The sequence below is a fragment of the Aythya ferina genome, assembly GCF_964211825.1.
Source record: "Aythya ferina genome assembly, chromosome: 1".
In the NCBI taxonomy this organism is placed as follows: Eukaryota; Metazoa; Chordata; class Aves; order Anseriformes; family Anatidae; genus Aythya; species Aythya ferina.
The window spans coordinates 85917340-85939953 of NC_140296.1; the positions used below are offsets into that span (position 1 = coordinate 85917340).

Genomic DNA, 22614 nt, shown 5'->3' on the forward strand with positions numbered 1-22614 from the left:
AAGGTTTTAAGTCATATAAAATTTATTTGGGGAAGCTAACTAGAGATTAATTCAAATCTGCATAATTATGACTTTTTTTTATTTCAATTTGAAGTATAAACTGCCTTTAAAATGCAGTGTTCTGTATTTAAATCTAGTAAACGGCAGTAGTACTGCAGCATCTACATTTTCTTCAATCTTGTCTTCTCTTGAGCTAACATACTCAAGACTGTAATTATTCTTCTGCTGGGAACAGGTATTTTGTACTTCTCAGAAAGAATAAAACTGTCATCACTAAGAATATATATTCTATTATTACAAGTTATTTTCTTAAGTCTAGTAACACTAAGATGTCCAACAGAACTACAGCTTGGATATGCTGTCTGTTGTACAAATGAATAGGTCAACAAGATCCCCAACTTGTATTGGCACTCATACATACATATACGGAGTATATATCAATCTAATGAATAAAGTGAGATAACTGTGTCCCAATAGTTCTGACAGATAAAACGAAGCTACTGCATTGAAAAAACAAAAATTAAAATTAAAAACTATAACCAAACTTACCCACCTTAAGTCAACTCTGCAGGCATTTACAGGCTTATATGGCCTATGCTGGCAGAAAGTATCAGCTTTGTGCTTAGAGATGATTTCATGATCAAGCTAATGAACACGCCAAATCTGCTTCTACTGGTATCAGAAGTGTTATTATTTCAATGATATCTATTAGTGGTTATTCACAACAGTATTTGTAAAGCCATCTTTATTCCTTAAATACAGGTTTATTTTTCTCTTTGAAACAAATGAAAAAAAAATCAAAAAGTAGAGAATAGATAATATAGATAATATAGATAATATAGATAATATAGATATATATATACACACATACTGTGTATGCATATGCTGTGTAAAGATGTGGTTCAATATGCTATATTTCTATGAAAGATATCTCTCTAAAAAGATATATTGCTTTATAGCCATGCTGTATTCAGAAAAAGAGGGGAAAAAAATCATACTTCTTCATTTTTTAACTATGAGTATGGGTTTCTGTCTTCCCAATCTAATCTCTCTCTTCTTTTAACTGATGATGTCTAAAATGAGATTCAGATGAATATTCCTTTTCTAGCTGGCCTCCTCCTTCCTTTATGAGTAAGACAACTCTTTATAAAGAAAACTACATCTGATGAGACATTGGTCTTGCATTGATTATCAGTATCTGTTTTTTTCCATTCTCTCAGGCATCATCATAGGAAATAACAGTGAAGAATTTTAGTAAGCGTTATCTTTACCTGCTTCCTTTCCAAATTATACCCATTACCTTTATGTTTAACTTTATAATTGAAGTCTATGAACATATATCAAGACAAACTAAGAACTGAATGTAAAAAAGCCTGTAAAATTGTCCAAGAAAACCAGAGAATGGAAATGAGGCTAAGACACAAAGTTGCAGAGATTTATGTGTGGGATAACCTGAAGCTCTGTGAATAGTCCTGTTGACTTCAGAAGGATTACTTATATTCTGTGAAGTTATGCAATCTGCGTAAGTGATTGCAAAATTGAAACCTTAGATAGACTGTAATTTGATTTTTGAAAAAGCCTCAGAAAATGAATATGCAGCTATAAATCACATGTCCTTGAAGAGTTATAAATCACTATATATATGTATATATATGTATATATATGTTTGAAACATAATTATTTTTCTAGGTAGCTCAACTGTATATGGACTAATGAATAGAATAAGACTAATTTTAAATTATCACAGATCATTAAATGTTAGGTTTCTGAAGCATGTTGTATAAGTCATGAGGTATGAATCTTTGAAAGCACTCTTTTATTTACTTTCTTGTTACAACTCCAGCTAAGATAAATGAATTACCTGCTTTACACAGAGAAAGGAACTTTATCAAAAATTAAAGCCAGGTGAAATCAAAGATATATCCTACAAATACACCTAATGATTAGGATAGCATCACTATAAAATGAGTACATTTACCATCACATCATACTGAATATTTAGAAAGGGCATGTACTTTGTTTTAATTAGCATTTTCTTTCATTGGGTTGCTGGGCCAAAACCTCCTGATAAGGGGGAAAAAAAAAATTGTAGCCATTGGTCAAACTGCTTGTAACAAATCTTGTTTTAAATCGAAGCTATTTACTCAGAAACCAATCTACTACTGCAGCAGTAATCAATGTGTTTTTCCTTGGAGTAGAACTGTTCCTGTGCTACTGGAGGACTATTGTTAATTGCCTGTAACTAGATGATTGCTGTGCTTTTGAATGTAGCTACTTGGCACTTGCTCATTTGTTGTGTTTAACAGAATGCCTGTCTCCCTAAGGGTTAGACAAGTAATTTTCCTCTACTACTTTCTACAGTCAGCCTCAGCTCCTTAAGGAGGGCAATAGGTTTTAAAAGGTTTACAGTTTTTGTCTCTCCCTTCTGATGTAGAATTGTGCTGAAATTGAATCTTTTTAGTGTGCAGCCACTACAGGAAACTTGAGTTTCAGCAGGAAAAACAGATCACACTTCAAAGGGAGTGCAATGCCTGCTGTAGCAATCATGTTCAAACTGCAGTGCAAAAGGCAGAATAAAGCAGCACAAAACAATCATGTTTCTGCAAAGGCTGCTTTACACTCTATCCTTGCTATTACACTTTACTACATCCTTGCTGTCACACACATCACCAGCCTCACAAGACACCTTTCAGGAGTAACCTTTCCCAGGTAGGAGTCAGAGTCCTCCTCTCCACCTCACAAGGGGAAAACCAGACTGCTGCTGACTCCTTCAGTTTGGCCTAACACAGGGTGACGCTCTTCATAAAATTCCTGAGGCAGCTCAAAGCTAGATAGTGTCCCTGTACAGCATACTTTAGTAACCTGCAGTTGTAGTAGCTTGAGGCCTGAAAGCAAACTGTTTAATGTGGCACTGTGCCCAGGCTAATCTGTCCTGCCCTTCACGGCACTGTACAGACACAGCTGCACTAGTTTCTGTTCTTTGGGGACTATCTAAGGCTTTTGCACAGTGGTGTGTAAGGATGGCTAATTACTGTATCTCTCTGACTCAAGAGCCTTATAAACTTCACCTGAGACAGAGAGCGCGTATGCACTGATACATAGCTCAGCATGGAGGAAAACACAAACTTGCTATGTTAGAAGGAAAGAACAAATAACTTACCATGGAAACAATTCTGTTTAAGAATCATTTTCCCCTTGTATATGTGAGTATATATATATATGGTTATACATGAACATGAAGGGTGAGGCAACATCAGAAAAAAAGGCAATTTCTAGTACTTTCCAGGGTGACTTAGAGAATTTTGATTCTTGCTCTGCTTGCCTAGTAGGTTTAGGACAGTTTCATGTATATTCAGATAGATTTTTTTTTAAAGAAAAAATACAAGCATAGACTTGAATAATTTTATGGGGAAAACAGAACCTAAGAGGGACTCTTTGATGGCAAAAATGATGCAGTGCATTAGTCTGATTTCCTGCACAATGATAGAGAACAGGTAACTAACTACCTGCAGTTATTTTTTCCATTTAATCTCAAAATCATTAATTTAGGAAAAACTTTTGTTTTCCAGCTGTATTTCCATCAGTTTTAATGAGTCACAGCAGCAGGCACATAGAGTATTTTGTACCTAGCAACCCAACATATTAAAAACTGTTCTTCTAGTTCCTATTAAACAGCTGCATCACCTGCAGTACAAAATGATATACAGGCTATAGTAAACCAGTGCAGAATAATTTCCATTTCCATTCATATTGTGAAATACTGAATTACTTGTATGCAAACATTATTATTTTTTTGGTTATTTTATTAACATTCCCTTCTCTGGAACAGAAGACAACTGAAAGTCTGAAATAACCATGCCAGTCTTGAAAATATCTAACACAAAGGAGTTTCCAGCACAGTTTTGGAAAGAATGACACAGAATATAAATGCCTTTTTATTTTACTTTATTGCAGTTTTAGTGCCTTCTAGAGAGCAATGAAATCATCTTACAGTTGCCTCAAAATAATAAAAAAATGTGTGATTCTCGGTAGACATAGTCAAAATAAATGGAATTGTCACTTTCTCCTATAACCTTTTATTTTTTTAATTGAATTGTATTGTGCTGGAGTGTCACGTCTGCATAACCACAAAAGCCAAAAAAGCAGGCTGCATGTACGCTGCTTCACTCAGACAGAAGCTGCCCACTGGAAGAGTATGGTGTGAAAGGAACATGAACAAAGCTTTCTCCAACACAGACATTATGAAACAAAACTGCATAACTTAGTTTTCCAAGATTTGATTTCTTGGCATTCCTCAGAACCGAGTGATATTGAAAAAATATAGATGGTCTTAGGATATGCCATTTGTTACTTATTTCAAGTTACAACATTTCTAGCAACAATCCCACTGTCCTTGTTTAACATTGCTAGTTTCAAGTTGATTAGCAAAGGAAAACTAGCCACAAAATGGATGCCACATAGCTGCGTGAGTTTTCTTGAGTGTGCAATGGTTAAGACAAGGGGGTTGAAGGCCCATGATGACATATTATTCATTCACTGATAAGTGACCCCACTGATGAGATTGCTGTTGTTAGCTGTGGCTACATTTGACTGGAGTCCCCATCCTCAAAAGGGAACTACATAGCATGATCTCAGTCTGCCATGTGAATCTCCAGTGGCAGAGGGCAGAAGGCACAAAAGAGGAGGGATCCTGGTCTGAATGGGGACAGATTGGGTTGGTTTGCAATGGCTAACCATAAAGCAAACCCTGTTTGGAGAAAGAGGAGGGAAAAAAAAGAATTGCAAATCATTGGGAAACTGTGTCAAATATATTTACATGTAACCAAGATGTGAGGCTCTGGGATTCCTTGGATAATTTGTCTTCACATCCCTCAAGTTATTTTTTCTTTGCTTTTTGTTTGTTTGTTTGATTGTTTGTTTGTTTTAGGAAGAAAAAAAAATCCCTAGTTTATTTGTAGGCACTAGACTAAAACTCATCCAAAACCAGATCTTCTTCTTATTTCTGTGTGGATTAAGGGAGGAAATGTTTTAATTATCATCCACCAAAAAGAAAAAATAACCTCTGTTTTCATTGGAATGTCAACATTTATGTGTGTAAAACAAAATGTGATATATCCACAGAGAGAGAGAAGGAAGAGGGTTATCAGATCTGTCTTTTACATATATGCACAAACACATACCAGCAACAGCTCTTTTTTCAAATGAGCAATCCAGACACTGTACCAGAGGAAAAAGTATGTTATTAAAGGAAAAATATTCCTATTAACTTGTTATTTTTTCAAGGGTACTTTAACTAATTAAAAATAAATAAATAAATAACCCTCATTATTTTATTTTACTGTTTAACACAAGTAAGGTTTACTGCTAATCTTTCTCTGTTTTGGAATGTGTTTGTTATTGTATTTTGTAATTCTTTGCAGAGCTGATGTATACAGTTGAGCTTGCTGGTGGGCTTGGTGCTATTCTGCTGCTGCTTGTTTGTTTAGTGACTATCTACAAGTGTTACAAGATAGAGATTATGCTCTTCTACAGGAATCATTTTGGAGCCGAAGAACTAGATGGAGGTAAGGCAGCTTTTCAGTATGCTTGTCAGTATGCAGTGTGTGCCTGTCTTTTATTCTCTTTACTAAGTCCCAAGTTTCGTTTCAGTTTAAGATGTGTTAACAACTACAGTTTTTATTTCTCACTGCATTAGGTGCAGACTTTAATACACTTTCCTCATGCAGCACATTAGCAGTAGTGACTGCTTAGCTGATGTACGTGCTACCCTCTGATCTCCAGGCAACACCCATGTCTTCTGGATTCATACTCCCAACACCAAATGAAAACTACCAGCACCTATGCATAAAAGACAGACTGCCTTTCTGACAGTGCCAAAAGGCAGTTTCACTTTTCCATAAGAAAGGAAGCATCTTCCCTGCTTGTGTTCCCCAAATAGGTAGAGGTTGGAGTGAATTTCAATTTACTCCTTGTTTAAACTGATCAGTCTCAGTAAACTGTGCTGAGTGTTTGGGAATGCAAATAGCAGTCTATTTTCTTGACTTCACTTGCTTCATCACTGAGAGAGCAGCTAATGGTCATTGAAGTTGTTCTGTGATTCAAGGACAGCCAGCTTAAACAAAAACTAGTCTGCAATGTACGCATGGCTTGTGTGAAACAAATACATGTATTTTGTTTTCTTCAGTTTTTAAGCAATGAGGAAAAATGTCTTTTCTGCCTCTAGTCCTACTAATCAAAACTACTATTGGACAGCAAATTGGGTTGAGCTGCAGGCTCTGATTAATTGGTTTTGGTTTATTGGGTTAAAGTTCCTGATGTTTTGTGCTATCACTATGTCTTTGGTGACAGAACCTTCCTTTTTTACTGAAATACTGCTGAAAGTTATTTTACAGTTCAAGGTAATAGCCTGTGGACAGAAGCTGCTGTGTGACATAGTATAGTAAATACGTACTGATAAACAAGCACTGGCCAAATCTGTAACTGATAACGGAGAAGAGCAGCAGCAAAATTAGAGGTCTTTGTGCAAAAGAAAGAATTACATATTAAGATCACTAGGGAATGACCCACTTCTGCCTCCGATCTAAAAAAATAGGGTCTAAAATAGAAAATTCTCAGAACAACAGTGAGCCTAAGTACACAAAATTTTGTATCCTTCTACCAGATTTACAAAAAGGATGCATATTAATACAGCAGCTCAGTGGGGGAAAAAAATCTGGTTACTTATTTTACAAAGGAGGAAACTGAGGCCCAGTAGGACCATGATTCATGAAGGATTTTGGCAGACACCATTATTTTTCAGGAGCTGAGATCTTTCCTATACCAAAAAGTAACCCCCCAGTTTAAAGGAGTTTAGTTTACTTGCATGTGTGAATTTAATAATAATCATGTTATATGATGAAAAAATAAGTGATTTAATTAATAATTGTTTAAATAGGTGCAATTTAATGTTTTCTCTCTCATTTTCAGGAATTCTTACTTTTACAGTCATTGTTTATTGTTATCTCAAATCTCTCAAATTAATTTGCAAACTTACTCTAGCAAGTGTTACACACTTGTCTCTCTGTTCTCCCATCTCTAACATCAGTGACCTGGGAACAAAAACATCTTTATCACCCCTTTTAAACAATAAAAAATGAATCCCTCAAGGATAGTATTCTGGGATTCAAAAGGAGGAAAAATAATGTCCATACAGTGTTTTTTTTTTTGTTTTGTTTTGTTTTTCTGAGTACGTTTCATTATTTAATAAGATAAAATATGGATTCTCCTTAGATGATCAATGCAAACACTCATAGGTTGGGTGCTTGGTTGTGTTAATACACCAAGAAAAATAACACTTGCAGATTCTCTGAAAAGAATACTATAGCTTCTACTGTATTCAATATACTAGCAACATGGATAAAACCTGTTGTGCCAATGGATTTACTGCAGCTGGACTTTTACTCTGTCTCTCTTATTTAAGCTCTTGCAGAGACAGGAAGACAAAATGCCCCCAGAGAAGACCTGGCTACAGTTTGTGTGGAAATAAATTGCAGATCTACATTCAGGTTCTTTCCTTTGGCTTTGCCTGTTACTGACAGGCTCAAAATGATGAATTCTAAAATCTTCTAACTTAACCTCCTGTAGTGCAACAGCAAAACACCCATGTTCTATTCATAATTTACATTATGTTCTGGCATACTTCAGGATAGAATGTAGATAAGCAAACATCAGAATACCGTAAGTTCTTTTTTGTGTGTTTGCTCACTATATTGTATCCAAAGAGGATTCAAAATGCTTTAAAAGTGAAGTCCAATTAAATTTTTCAGTTGAAAATCTATTTTAAAATGCAATGCTTCATTTCTTCTGTGATCAGAGAACAAGCCCTTCAGGATGTCAAATCTCATCACAATTTCTTCTTCCTTTCCAAACCTTAGACAATAGTTTTTCCTCATACACATTTCTGTGTAGACATAGGTAAATTGTGAGAAATATTTGAAAATGGAGTATTTAACCCTTACAGCTAACATAACATAATTTATTGCTTTCTCTAGGGGTAATGCAGTGTTCACAGATGCTGATTTCTCATTTCTCTAACTTGTAGCTTTGAATTTCACATCTTCTCTCTCATCCCAGGGTATCTATTTTCCTGCTTTTTTATCTCTCTAGCAAACACTTCATCTCAGCTTTGCCTTTATTGTCTCATGGGAATGTACACTGAAGCCTCCCCTTCCCACATTTTCTTTCCTTTCCTACTAAATTAGAACATAATCAAATCAACACAGAATACTGGAGTTTGGTTATTAAACTTCACCTCAAACATCTGACAAACATCTCCCTGGGAGCTGGAACAGAGGAGCAAAGAAACTTCTCTGACCCATGGCAAAACATTAGCTTTGTCACCTGCAGCTGTTTGGCATGACCTTGCTTCTCAGAGAGATAGTTCACACCAACCAGTTAGATGGTCAAAAGCTCCCAAGCCTGTTTTAGTGGAGAATTTCAATTCAAGATCTGCGTACAAACAGAATGAAGATAGTAGCTTCAAACAAACATCCACTATTATTCTGAAAACAAAAAGCAAAAACAAAAAAATCAGAAATCACTTCACTGAGATTTTCTGAGGGCTGATCATTGTTAAATACCAGGCAACCATTTTAGGTTGAAGACTCTACCTTTGAAAGTTAATTTTAAAAAACTTTGTCCATAAATTGCACTTTAACTAACATATTATTAATGGAAATGATTTTAAGAAGTGGTGATTTCTTATGTTTTGCTGTACATGGGGCTCTAACATGAGAGTTTTATAACACATTTATCCTCTGAGACGTTTTAGCTGTTACTGTTTCTGTATTTTTATTTTCCAAGGATCTTCTCTGTCACTTTTTCCAGTTTTTAAATTAACTTAATTGATAAACTAACTATTGCATTTAACTGACAAAGAAGAGTAAAAATGCAAGAAAACATTTACAAGTACCTGAAATCAAGACACATGCTGACTTCTTTCTTGATTGCACTCTGGGATCTTAAATCCTTTTTGTATCAGGAGATTAACACTGTATGGAAATCCATTATTTGCCTATACAAAACATGAAATCCAGGCCCCCTAAAATCTATGGAAATATTACTAGGTTTTTACCCAGGACAACTTTCTACTGTGTGGGACAGCCTCTGCTCATCAAATCATGTAAAGTTCAGTCCCCAAACAGGACAGCCATGGTGGACAGACAGTAAGTGTGGAGAAGGGAGTCAGACCAGCAGCACCCTTGATAATGCTGCCTTGAAGTGGACAAGACTCTCCAATTCACAACAGCTATTTTCAACCTCTGCTTGCTGTATCAAAACATGAGAATTCCCAGTGGATGTTCTGATACCTGTATGTTAGCTTTAAAATATATTAAGAATAAATCCAAAAGGATACAGATGATAGGTTGAAAACTACTTCATGTGGTCAGATGGGCAAAATTACTCAAAATCATGAATTTACTTGTATTTATATTCCAGATTCCAATTTCAGAGAAAAAAGCACGTGGCATGGTAATCAGTAGAAACCACCTACAGGCACCAGTCCTTGCCATTTCTTGGGTGCATTAGTAACTGTTTAAATTGATTAAAGTTTTATTCTGAATAAATTAATAAGCAAAGGATGAGTACTATCATAAGAAAGAAGAAAGTCTGCTGTAAGAGGCTGGCATTAAAATAGATAAGAATACATGCATTTAGAAATTAAAAAGAAGACTGAACAAATGTGCTGTGAATGAAGTTCTCCATTAAACTTTCATAAATATTTCTTGTCACAGCTAGGCTGACTGGAAGCCAAGTTTCAAGCTGAAGAACAACAAAACAAACAAACAAACAAGAACATTTAAATTGTAGGCAGCTGACAACTTGGCAACTATAAAGTAAGAGCTTTGTTTGGCAGGTGATATGACAACCTTCAAAATGACCCTCCATAAATTTAGATCCCATCAACTGTTGGACAGGAGCTCTCCATGGTATCTTTCATCTTATTCTTAACCTTCCTTGCAAAGGAAACATGGGAGAATAGAGGGATGAAGGTCTCAGCCTCTGAACATGACAGGGTTGGCACAAGGGAACCAGTTACTCTGGTTTCACTTTCAGTTTTCAACCTCACGCCCCCCTCCCCAACCCCCAACCCCATCCCCTCGCCCCACCCCCACCGCAATTTGCCATTTCTGGAATAAAACAAAGCACTCCTAAAATGATTAAAATGTGTCACCGCTGAACTCTCTAAATGGAAATGTTTCTTGGTCTTCATATATAATACCTGTAGTAGTTGTTTCTGGGCTGTCTGGGTTTCACTTTCTTAAGAGATGAATTTTATTATTTACTGAGAGGAAGCCAATCAATATTCAGATTACGAGACTGACAAAACAATTTGTGTGTTAAAGTCCCTGTTGCAAGTGGGACTCCTAACATAATCATGATTTTCATCCTTACCGTTATTTAGCAGCAAGAGACTTGCAGGTTTCACAGACAGACCTATGGGATTGCCCAAATAATACCTTATTAACTGCACAAGTCAAGACCAGGTAAGACATATTTCTCTGTGGTTTCCTGGATTTCATCACAGTAAACATCTTACACAGCAGAGAAAGACAATGCTTCGAGATTCTTAACACTTCAGTGTGACTTAGCTGCTAACTTTCCAGTATAGCTTTTATCAGTGGCTTAGGCACCTCCCAAAGTACTTCTGTTAATGATTATGCTATGCAGGTACACCTAGCCTGAAATTAATGCTGAAGTTAGTGACTTTGCAATTACAGAATCTTCCCTGGGGACCCATGGAATAAGTTTGCAATAGCAATCTCACCATGGTGTATGCATTCTTATTGGCTATTGGCAAATTGTGGCAATAAGAAATCCTACTCTATGAATATCAATTTCAAATTCTATTAAAGACACCTTTAGAAAAAAAAAATGCAGCTTTCATTTTTCCAAATATTACTGGTTACAAAAAAGGGATTTTCATCTTATTTAATTATAATTTTATTGTTGCTGAATTGCTTATGCTAACTCTTTTTGTTTATTTATTTACCTCAGAAAAGCAATTCAAACAATAAAATCTCAATTTATGTCTCTACTGAGTATGGGTTTTTCTAGTTTCCTTGAAACTTACTAATTCAAAGAAAAGATCCTGCTTTTTTCTCTCTCCCTATTTTATAGCATATAAAGCATAATAATAATAATCTACAAAAAAAAAAAAAAAAAAAAAAAAAAAAAAAAACAGTATTATCACCAAGAACTTCCTTACATTTCAAACTAAAAGGCTGCTATAGATTAGAGTCCAAAAATAAAGCAGAAAGAAAACAGATTTTACCGTCTGAAGACAGGTATCTCATGTTCCTCAGCCAGCAGCTTTATCAAATAGCTCTAAGCTTTGAAGTTTGTTTGTTTGTTTGTTTGTGTTTGTTTGTTTTGTTTTATTTTTTGTTGTTGTTTGTTTGTTTTTTGTTTGTTTTTTTTTTAGTCACAGGCCAGACTTCCAAGGTAGGCAAGATGAATGCAGCACGTTTGCACGTGATTTCAAGAATTCTAGATTGAAAGCCTGTTTCCAAGCTGCTTCCCCCTTGAGTTTTGTTTATACCTACAATGACATCCTTAAATTTTTGATTTTGCTCAAATCAAGGCTGTCTCAGCTCCAGTTTTCAAAATAGCCTAATGATTAATTATAAGGACTGTCATTACAGATTAAGAGAACTAAAGAACATGCATAAACTTGAGTATGTATTTTGTGTAAATTACTATCTCTTTTATTGAATTAGGACCGTAACAAGCAGTTATGGTCCTAACTACCTATAGTAGTTATAACTACTTGACACACTGTTAATTTAAGAAATTTCTTTGGTACAGAAAAAATATATTTTTTCATTTTCAGAGTTTATATGACACTTTATTATTTATTTTCTCATTTTTTAAATAAGAGATAGGCTTTCATAGATAACTAATATGTTATGTTCTGACCGCTTGCTAGGTAGTTAACATTCATTCTTTCATACCTTATTACTAATAATGTTTTTCTCAGTTTTGTGTCAGACCAGAAAATAAATCATACCAACCAAGTATGAATTACCTTCTATCATCATATTTTAATTTTCATTAGTGTTAAAATTCTCAGATTAGTATAAGTACTGTTTGCATGTCAAAAGCAACTTTTGAGATTAATGCTGCACCAATTTTTAATATTAAAAGTAGAATTGCTTCAACAGTAGTATTTAATTATTTAATTTAAACTTCCTTACTAATGAGAATGACTAAGAAATATTAAAGAAGTCCTTTTCATTTAATTACAAATATAAAATCAGAAAAGCAAGAGGAAAAAAATGCCACTAATAATAAATTATTCAGTTTAAATAAGTAATAATCAATCTCATATATATATATTTAAGAAATTTTAGTTGAAATTTGAGAAAAACAAGCAAAATATGGCTTACAGATAGTTTTATTTTTTAATATTTGAAATCATATCAATGTATTATTTTTTATCTTCCTGGAATCATTCAAGGAATGTCAGATGCAGCATTGATAAATTGTCATTTTCATAAAGTTTTTTTTGTTTTTTTGTTTTTTTGTTTTTTTTTTTTTGTTGTTTATGAAAACCACTAAAATTTTGTGTTTCTTTTATTATTTTATGTTCCTTAGGCTCAGTATGACTTAACAAATTGATAGGAAGGGAAAGAAAATAAAATCACACACACACACACACACACAAAAAAAAAAAAAAAAAAAAAAAAAAGCCCCAAATACATAGGGCCAAGATGCCCTATGCCTTAGTAGTATTATAAATGTGCCTGCTACAGATAAAGGACATCTTTATTTTTCTTGTTCTATAGTGTGCTGAGAATACTCATGAACCTTTTTAGAACTGATTAGACTTCTGTAACCTTTTTCCAAGTGTTGTGTTTACAAAACCTCTCTCCAATGCACCAATGCCCACTTCAGATAAGGATCTGCACTATCATTAGGTATACTACATTTAATAGGTACTTCACCATGGGAATGCTAGTGTTAGCAGGTTTTTATTTTTATTATCAATAAAAGGTACTCAACATAAAAAAAAAAAAAAATAAAAATAAAAAGGTAGGTGAGCTTCATAACCAACAGTAATTAGTGTGAGGAAAAGCAAAAGCATTTTGAAAAACTTTTAATGATTTGGGGTTTTTAATCAGCTAAGAATTAGGATTATATTTTTCATTATTCTGAGGGTAACAAACGGTATTGCAGTGTGAATATTAAATGTTTTAAATAATGAAACTTGTACAGATTATGTAATGCCTTGTGTTATAATTTTGAAGAAACTACACTCTCCATGAAATTTTGAAAGCTCACCAATTTGCAACTCTTGCTGAACACAGGATATTTTCAAGGAGGAAAGCCTTCTCCATCAGCCTCCTGCCATTTCTCTGCAGGACTGGGAGAATCCATTCTATCGTTTCTAAGAACCCCACCTGAAACTCTTTGATAAATCAGTACATTGCCCCCAACCTCAAACAATGAGTATGCTGACACATGCTCTGGAAAAGGAGGGGATTCTGCCATCCAGCTCCCATTGATTTATAAAGGGAAGATCTGGAAAAGTCAGAAGAGTCTACTACTATTCCTCATCACAGAGCAGTCCACACATGGTCAGCTCCCTTCAGAGTGCTGGGTATATCTGAATTCACTCCTAATCACTCTGGAAGATTTCAGGGCACGCAGAGTCATTAGCTGACCCTGGTTTCTAGATTTACAATTTCATTAAAATGTTTCAGATCTAGCAACACTATGAAAAATCACATTGTAGATTTCCTTTGATTTTGATCTATTAGTCTGTCTTGTGCTAAAACGTATTATGTGAGATGAAAATCAGACTTTGTCATCTGTTTGAACATAGCTGATAAGCAAAAAAAAAAAAAAAAAGCACTAGGGAGATACTTTTCTATTTTTAATTTTTCATCCACATATAGTGTTCTTCTGTCCCCTATTAGCAGAAATAGCTGCAATGTTTAAGGTTTAGTAAAACCTCAAAGGCCCAAACTTGTGGCTCCTTGGAGTGTAAAATGAAAATCATTAGAAAACATGTACATGTATAATAAATTTAAGTTAAATCTGTCTGCTTGTCCCTGTAGAAGAGGAACTTTTATCTATCTTTCTGTAGGCACCAGTTTACCATTTTTTCATGTATAACTGTTAAAAAAGCATGCATACAGATAAGTACTCAGATATCTGATAGCGATTTATTTGCCCAAAGATCCCATTTTCATGTGACAAAGTAGATGCATGTGGAGCCTGAGTTTTATTTTATGCTTACATTGAGCCTTTAAATGACTGGTTTTGAACACACCCTTGGAATAACAAGCAGGGCTTACAGCTTCATCCCCTAAAAGTTTTTATCACTTCTGCAGGGATAACGTTGAAGAAAGTTACAGGAAATGTGATCATTTCTATGTTTGGATGATTGCTGAAAGAATGGAGAGTGTAAAAGAATTCATGTTTCATTGATGTGTCAGGTGTTTTGGATAAAATCCTGGTCAATGAACTAAATAATGTTTTTATATGTTCTTAATGGAGCTCGTAAATTCACCTTAAATGTTTACCTCTAAGAGAGAGGCAAACAACTTTCTCTGACCTGTGGTTGAGTTTAGCTCCAAGAACATTATTCAATGGCCTTACTTTCAACTCCATACAACAGTTAAAATGCTATGGTGAACTTTGTACTTCCTGGTCTGTTTTGACCAGAGCCTTATAGTACCTGTGGTTATGGGTTGACTGAAACAGTTGTGGACTGAATGTATCATACCTGGAGCACAGATCATGCTCAACCCCATTGTGCTACGCTAATCCAGAGCTTCCACATGCTCTCATGGTTGTTTACAATACACAACTGATTTTATTTTTTATTTTTATATTTTATTTATTTTATTAAATCTTGATGAATTTTGCTGTGCAAGGTATGCTTTATGTTTCGTTTCAATCTTTTCGGTTAATGGATACAACAAAGCTTAACAGAAATAAAGGCTGTTGAACTGAAGGGCTCCATCCTACTTGTATACCTGATAGGAAGCAGAAAACAGCTATAATCGCATAACTGGAGAGGATCATTTGTCCATTCACAAGAAATGAAAAGAGGAATCAAACCTCTTCCCATCTACAGCAAAATTGCCATTGTGTGATATTGTATATCATACTCAGATGTGTTCACTGAATTAAAGGACACCTATTACATAAAACAGCTCTGCAAAGTACCTGGAGGTAATGCAAGAAGAACCTATACTGATATGTTTCTGTAAATGTGTATAATGTGTATATATATATATATATATGGGAAAGTCACTATATATATGTATATATATATATATATATATATATATATATATATATATATATTTCCTGAAATTGTTAAGGAAAGAAATGTGCTTTCAAGTACAAAAGTATATGTAGAAAATTGCTCAAAGTCTACATGAGACAGGAAAAGGTTTCAGATTAGATGATCAAAATCCTGCATTTGGTAATTAGCAGTTATTTTTCTTCCTAAGTGTGGGAGGAAACAATTAGTGAGTAACTATATTCCAGTTTATTGCTAAAGCACAGGAGCCTGAAAGAAACAAATCTTTGAAATGCCATAATAAAACAAATCTTTGATGTGCCATACATAAAGTCAAAGTACAGTGGCAGTCAATCACATTTTCATTCAGAGGATGCTTGGACTGAAGACTTAATTGTTTGCTGATGAGGGGAAATGAGGAAATTCTCATTGTAAAAATAATTTTTTGATGCCACTAAAACTTTCTTTGTTTTGCTTTTCTTTTCTTTGCCTCTTCGCCTTTGTTTTCTAGAACTGAATATTTGTTCCAGTCAGTATATGAACTGATTGTGTACTCAAATCTAGGAACATTTAGTTATCACTATATCACATAAGAGTAATAATATCAACTCTTTTGTGATTTGATTGTGATTAGGAGCAGATCAGGATTTTTCTGATTAAGTTTGTTGTTTTTGTTGTTTATTTTGTTTTTGGTTTTGTTATTTTGTTGTTGTTTGGTTGTTGGTTTTGCTTTTTTTTTTTTTGATTTTTTTTTTGTTGTTGTTGTTTGTTTTGTTATTTTTTGTTCTTTTGGAAAAGGAAGATATGCTGCGACCAAACATTTTCATGTGATAAATATCTGTTCCAGTGAACAATCAAGAAAACACAAAGCTCTGATAGATTTCCTGCATGTTTTCTCAGAGTCTGAGGGCTCCTAGATACATTACTGAAATGAAGGTCTACATGGGAAAGAACCCAAGAGCAAAAGTTTTACAGAACCTCCTGCTTCCTTGTGATGTGGCCAAAAGACTGGCAAGATGTGAGCCCCAGCTGCCAGACTTTCACTCTGCCACAAGATCCACATGGCTGCAGACCCACATCACTCCTTCTCAGTTCATTGACACAGGAAAGAAAAAGGGAGGGGAGGGGAAACGAAGAAATTAAGATCAGAAATATTCTTTGATATGTAGGCATTAGTCCCAGTCATTAAAATTAGAAGTAGGTGGAGCCTTTTAACTGAGTAGAAACACAGTCTAAGAGGTCACCTACTCTGTGTTTAAAAACTTCCCTGGAGATAGGAGATTTTGATAATTTTAAGAGTCCTCAATTTTTTCATTACAACGGGAAAATAATAAATAATGATATTGATATTTGACATCACAGATATGATAGCTTCTGACAGCTCCACAGCTATCTGCATGTTGTAGTCCATAAAATGTTTCAAAGTGTTGGCAATTTAACCTCCTGGCCCCCCTCAAAAAAAAAAAAAAAAAAAAAAAAAAAAAAAAAAAGGTGTAAGGTATGCTCTGTATTCCAGGCACCTCACTTTTTGAGAACTGTCTGCTCATGCCAGTATGTCATCCCATTAGGTAGCAGGATTATCAAACATAATTTTTCTGTAAACTGAATTTTCCACTTTTCATCAGAGTTAAAAATAACTGACAGATGGGGAGTATAATAGCTCAGCGAAACCACTGTGTGAATGCAGCTAACAGTTTCCCAAACTGGATTCACATCTAGCTGTACTGGAGTTTGAATAAATTCATGATTGCCTGAAACCATCTGTGTACACATACTCTAGATCCTGGTCACTCATAGCTTTTGACACAAATGCTATTAAAACTAGGGAACTAGTGTAGAAAGAAATGTTCCCTGCAATCATGGATAATGCACTTGTAGTAAGTGGGAATGCTGGATCCTCCATGGTATAAAAATATTTCAAATAAAGACATTAATGTGATATTTACATATACAAGAAAATTGTGGCGTAGCGTGAATAATTTTCCTTCCAATTAAGAATGTACAAACCATCTTAACAGACAATGTCCTGAAGCCTTTAAGAGTTTGAACACTGCATTATTTCTTATGATTCATCCCTTTGAGAAATGATACATTCTCATCTTTATTCAAAGATTTCCAGTGAACCAATGCTGCTCTAAAACATGTAATATGTTTATGACCATTACTAATGAGATAAAAGAAAATGGCATTACACATCATCATTTTGTCAGTTGTAGTGATTACCTCATATATTTCCTGACCTTTCTATGTGTTAACATGATTGTTGAGTTAAAACTATTCTAATGCAGTACTGGAATCTGCTCTGTAATCTCCCTGTAGTTCATATTTGATCTATATGGTGTTCTTTCAAGGCATTGTCACAGGCATTAGGTTCTTGTTTATCATGAAGGATCATGGTTTCACAAGTACTGAAATAATGGAAAAACAAAACCAAAGAAGGTATTTCTTCTCTTTCATTTCTGTTGTTGTTTTGTGGTATTTATTTTATTTTATTTTATTTTATTTTATTTTATTTTATTTTATTTTATTTTATTTTATTTTATTTATTTATTGTGAACATAGCAATCCAATAGATAATTTAACATAAAATGAGTGTAAGAGAGAAAATGAATCACACACTTATTATATCAGATTTGAAAGTTTGAAAGAAGTTTGACTATTTTAATTTTGTCATCTGCAAATATTTATGAAAACAGTATGAATTGCTCCTTGAAAGAAGGAGTGGACCATCCAAGATTAGCACCTGTTCTTTAACTTTACTTTGCACCCCTCCTGTATTCAACAGGTTTTTCCAAATAGGGCAACCAGAGTACAAAAAGGTATAAAATCACGAAAGGACTAACTGAGTAAATAACTGAAGTCAACAGTGAATGAATATAATATTTCTTATGACACAGAGTAGAGTATTCAATCAGGTATCTTTTACAAGCAATTGATATTCTCGATAGCCTGTGCATAATGTTGTCAAAAGAGTTAGAAGGATGTTAACATTTCATTACTCTTGCCATTGATTTTTTTCTGCTTTCTTCACAACAAAAGTCAAAACATGACCTCTTATTCCACTGAGTTAGTTCCAGAGCACTTGGCATTATTGACCTCCTAATGAAAATTAATGATGGCTCTTTTGATTCAGTCTTTCAAGTAGGCACACCAAGCACATTTAAGAAACTGGCAAATTTATTCCTCTTACTAAAATGAAATAACATGCTGTTAAATACTAAAATGTACATTAATGTAGCATTTAATTTACATATTTAAGCACACTGAATTCAATAGTTTTGAACTGCATTTTCAGGATCTGATGTTACATAGATCTAAGCTTGCCAATAATCTCAGACCTGAAAAGCCAATGAGTGTTATGACTAAATCTACGCATATTCTTAAAACATTTTGAGCCTTAAATTTGTAGTGAAAATTTGGCAAGAACAATTTTTTTTATGATGCATCAGAGACAATACTTTATGAGCTTACCTGTTTACATGCCTTTCTTTTCCATTTTAAAGCTTGAAAATAATTTGTATTCTTTTCAGTGACTTTTTTCTTCTGTGCTCACAAGCTGCCACCACACAGCCGAGTGAATTTCCTTCATACAGTGCCTTACACAATTAAGCACACAGTGACTTCAATGTATGGGTATGGATTCTTCTTTGCATCCATGTAGTCATAGGATCATAGAATATCCCGAGCTGGAAGGGAGCCATAAGGATCATCAAGTCCAACTCCTGGCACCATAAATATGTAAATAAGGATTAACTCCACTGGGTGAAATATGAAAGGTGAATGGTTTCATAACTGGAGATTGAGTGAAAGCTTGCTATTTTATCTAAACAATTTGCTATTCCTGGGCAATTCTGCCAGGAACAATTCCTCAGCAATTATCTAGGAACAGTGAAAAATCTTATTTTCTTCCTCTATTTCTTTAGACAATAAAGACTATGATGCATATCTATCCTATACCAAAGTGGATCCTGACCAGTGGAATCAAGAAACTGGAGAAGAAGAAAGATTTGCTCTTGAGATCTTACCAGATATGCTTGAAAAGCATTATGGATACAAGCTGTTCATACCAGACAGGGATTTAATTCCCACAGGAAGTAAGACATGTCTTTATGCTTGTGTATTTCCTAAATAGCAAACGAAGTGATTCTATATATGATTTTAGTATCATTTCCATGCTTACTCCTTCAGAATGTCATCTTTCCTCCATCATCCTCGGGAATAATGAAGATAAACCACCAAACATGTTTAATGTTCATTTCCCAGATAAGAGGATTATATTTTAATAATTGTATTATACTTGTTGGAGGTGAGACAGTGCAGAAAGGACATGCATATGTAATGGAAATGAATTTTATTAATAATATTTCACAGATTCTTGGAGAGCCTGCACAGCTAGGGATAAGAAAATAAGTCTTTATTTTCTGTTTCTGAGTGTTTTCCTGGAAAGATATCCATGACTTTAATTCAAAAGTAAATAAATATATAAATAAATATTGATATGCAGGTATTCCAGAAATTAAGACAGGAAGAAAAAAAAAATTGTGTGTACTGAGGCAAGGTTTGAGTAATGATACCAGAAGATACAGCAGAGCAAAGAAGTGAGTTCTGGTAGTGCCCACTGAAGATAAATGTGTAGTGGAGGCACTGGAGTATTCTTGGAGATTGAAAATGAGAATAGATTCCAATTGATTTAAGTATATCTTTTTCCTATATCTTTCACAATTGTATCATTTGAGTATCATTTGAATTTGAGACTGAGTCAACAAAGCACATAGTTTCTGTTCTGTTTCCTACCTGGGTGACTTCTCCTTTTTAAAGAATAAAATGGTGATGAATGCACTTCTTCCAGTAAAGATATAGGTTCAAAATGACAGTTCATGCACATACCCTACCAAACCACAGCACAAAGGAGGATAAATGTTTCACTGAATCACAGAATAGCTAAGGTTGGAAAGGATTTCTGGAGGTCATCTGGTCCAACCCCTGTTCAAACAGTGTCACCCAAACCAGGTTGTCCTGGCAAGCAAACCTGACCTGTCTGAAGGTGATGTTTTTGCAGAGTTCAGTGAATTCTTCTGGGAGCAGGGAGTTTACATCTGTTTTTTCTCCGCGGTCTAGGGGAATGGAGTATTTTCTTGGCTTGATTGTTGAGCAATTGTCTTATTTTGTAGCCTACATTGAAGACGTGGCAAGATGTGTAGACCAAAGCAAACGATTGATTATCGTCATGACTCCGAATTATGTTGTAAGAAGAGGCTGGAGCATCTTTGAACTGGAAACAAGGCTTCGAAACATGTTAGTCACTGGTGAAATCAAAGTGATACTGATCGAATGCAGTGAACTGCGAGGAGTTATGAACTACCAGGAAGTTGAGGCCCTGAAACATACGATCAAGCTCCTCACTGTCATTAAATGGCATGGACCAAAATGCAACAAGTTAAATTCCAAATTCTGGAAACGTTTACAGTATGAAATGCCTTTTAAGAGGACTGAACCCATCACACATGAGCAGGTTTTAGATGTCAGTGAGCAGGGGCCCTTTGGGGAACTGCAGACAGTCTCCGCAATTTCAATGGCTGCTGCCACCTCCACTGCTCTTGCCACTGCCCATCCAGATCTGCGCTCCACCTTTCACAATACATATCACTCACAGATGCGCCAGAAACACTATTATAGAAGCTATGAATATGATGTACCTCCTACTGGCACCCTGCCGCTTACCTCAATAGGTAACCAGCATACCTACTGCAACATCCCTATGACACTTATAAACGGGCAGCGGCCACAGACAAAAACTAACAGGGAGCAGAATCCAGAAGAGGCTCACACAAACAGTGCGATACTGCCCCTCTTGCCACGGGAGACCAGTATATCAAGTGTCATTTGGTGACAGAAATACAAGGGGCTATCCACCCCCTTGAGTAGGAGCTGAGTCCGCAGTCTGGTGCCTGGAACTACATCCTCGACTGCTGCTGTTAAACATGCATTACAATCGATAACATACGAGGAAAAACAGGGTCTTGTACATATGTTTTTTGCAATTTCTTTGTAGCATTGGTCTTCCTGTTTTACCCATGTCTCTTTCCATTTACATTTTCAACTTTGTTTTATATGTCATTGGAATTTGTATATTTACATTTTTTTAAATGAAGAGACTGCTGTATAGATAGGAAACTTTTTTGCTTCATTAGTATAGGTTTAGATTTTTTTTTGTTTGTTTTTAACCTCTCTTGGGAATGCTTGGACAAAGCTCTGTTGGTATCAGAATCGCCATCCATTTTGTTGGCCTGTCTAGCCTGATTCCTGAATGCCATGCCTGCTGCAGTTCACCTGTTTTGGAGAATATTTGTTCTTAGAAGGACCCCATCCTTCACTGAGAGCTCCGGTTTCATTTCTCCTCTCGTAACATGCACTGCTTCTTCCCTGCCCTTATTATGGTCTCATTTGGGGTACTGCAGTCTGATCATCTAACATGTAACTTGGTAGAAACCTGTCAAACAAGAGAATATACCCAATCTGTATCAGTTGCTTCACAGTAGTCACTACAGAGTGTGTAGAATATAGAGATGGTTTGATTTTTGTTTTCTTGTTTGTTTGCTTTTTGTTGTTGTTATTGTTGTTTTTGTTTTGTTTTAAGAATGAGTTAATTGTACCCCTTTTATAAATATAAAAGCAAACCTTATTTTTAACACTTCCTGGAAAAGTATTAATATGGCTGTGGATTTTATTTTTAAGCATTTGACATTTTCTTTTCCCCTTTCCAAAATCCTGCAAATAAGATCATTTGCAGCCTTCAGGCAAGTAAGACAAATGAGAAAATAGTCACTGAAGTGCAGTGAGTCCTTCTGATATTTACAATGATGATTTCCAAACCAAAGGGGAATAAAAAGGCAGTATCATGTTTGTCACTTTGTTTTAAAGTGTTATTTTCTGAAAAAGTAAGAGCAAAACATTATTTTGCTGTTGATTGCAGAGTCCCCTTGTATCTTAATGTTTTTAAAATGTATTTGCTTTAAAATGGTATATTCTAGATTAAGAAATATTCTTTCATTTGGTTTTAGCTTGTAACAATAAGTAAAACAATTACAACATGATTTCAGTTAAGTACTCAGGCAAAAAAAAACAAACAAACAAACAAAAAAAAAACCTGGCAAATATCATTGTTTTCAGAATAAACTTTATTTATACAAAATTATTTAAATCAGACCTGGAAGTATTAAAACACTTTATTCACTTTAATGATTAAATAAATTAGTTTTATTTTTAATGTATGATTCTATCTTTGAGGAGTTGCAAATAATGTGTGTACCATGGCT

The 22614-nt window shown here is 34.8% G+C and overlaps 1 protein-coding gene across 4 annotated transcripts in view; it reads left to right on the top strand.

Moving 5' to 3' along the window:
• Positions 1-21309, top strand: part of IL1RAPL1 (interleukin 1 receptor accessory protein like 1) — a 773813-nt gene extending 752504 nt beyond the window's left edge. For all 4 annotated transcript variants that reach the window (XM_084531795.1, XM_084531796.1, XM_084531797.1 and 1 more), the window contains 3 exons: positions 5421-5564; positions 19222-19392; positions 20470-21309. In XM_084531795.1, the coding sequence (XP_084387921.1) occupies positions 5421-5564; positions 19222-19392; positions 20470-21188 (1034 nt within the window). In that variant the 3' untranslated portion in view covers positions 21189-21309. The remainder of the gene's footprint in view (positions 1-5420; positions 5565-19221; positions 19393-20469) is intronic.
• Positions 21310-22614: the final 1305 nt, after the last annotated feature.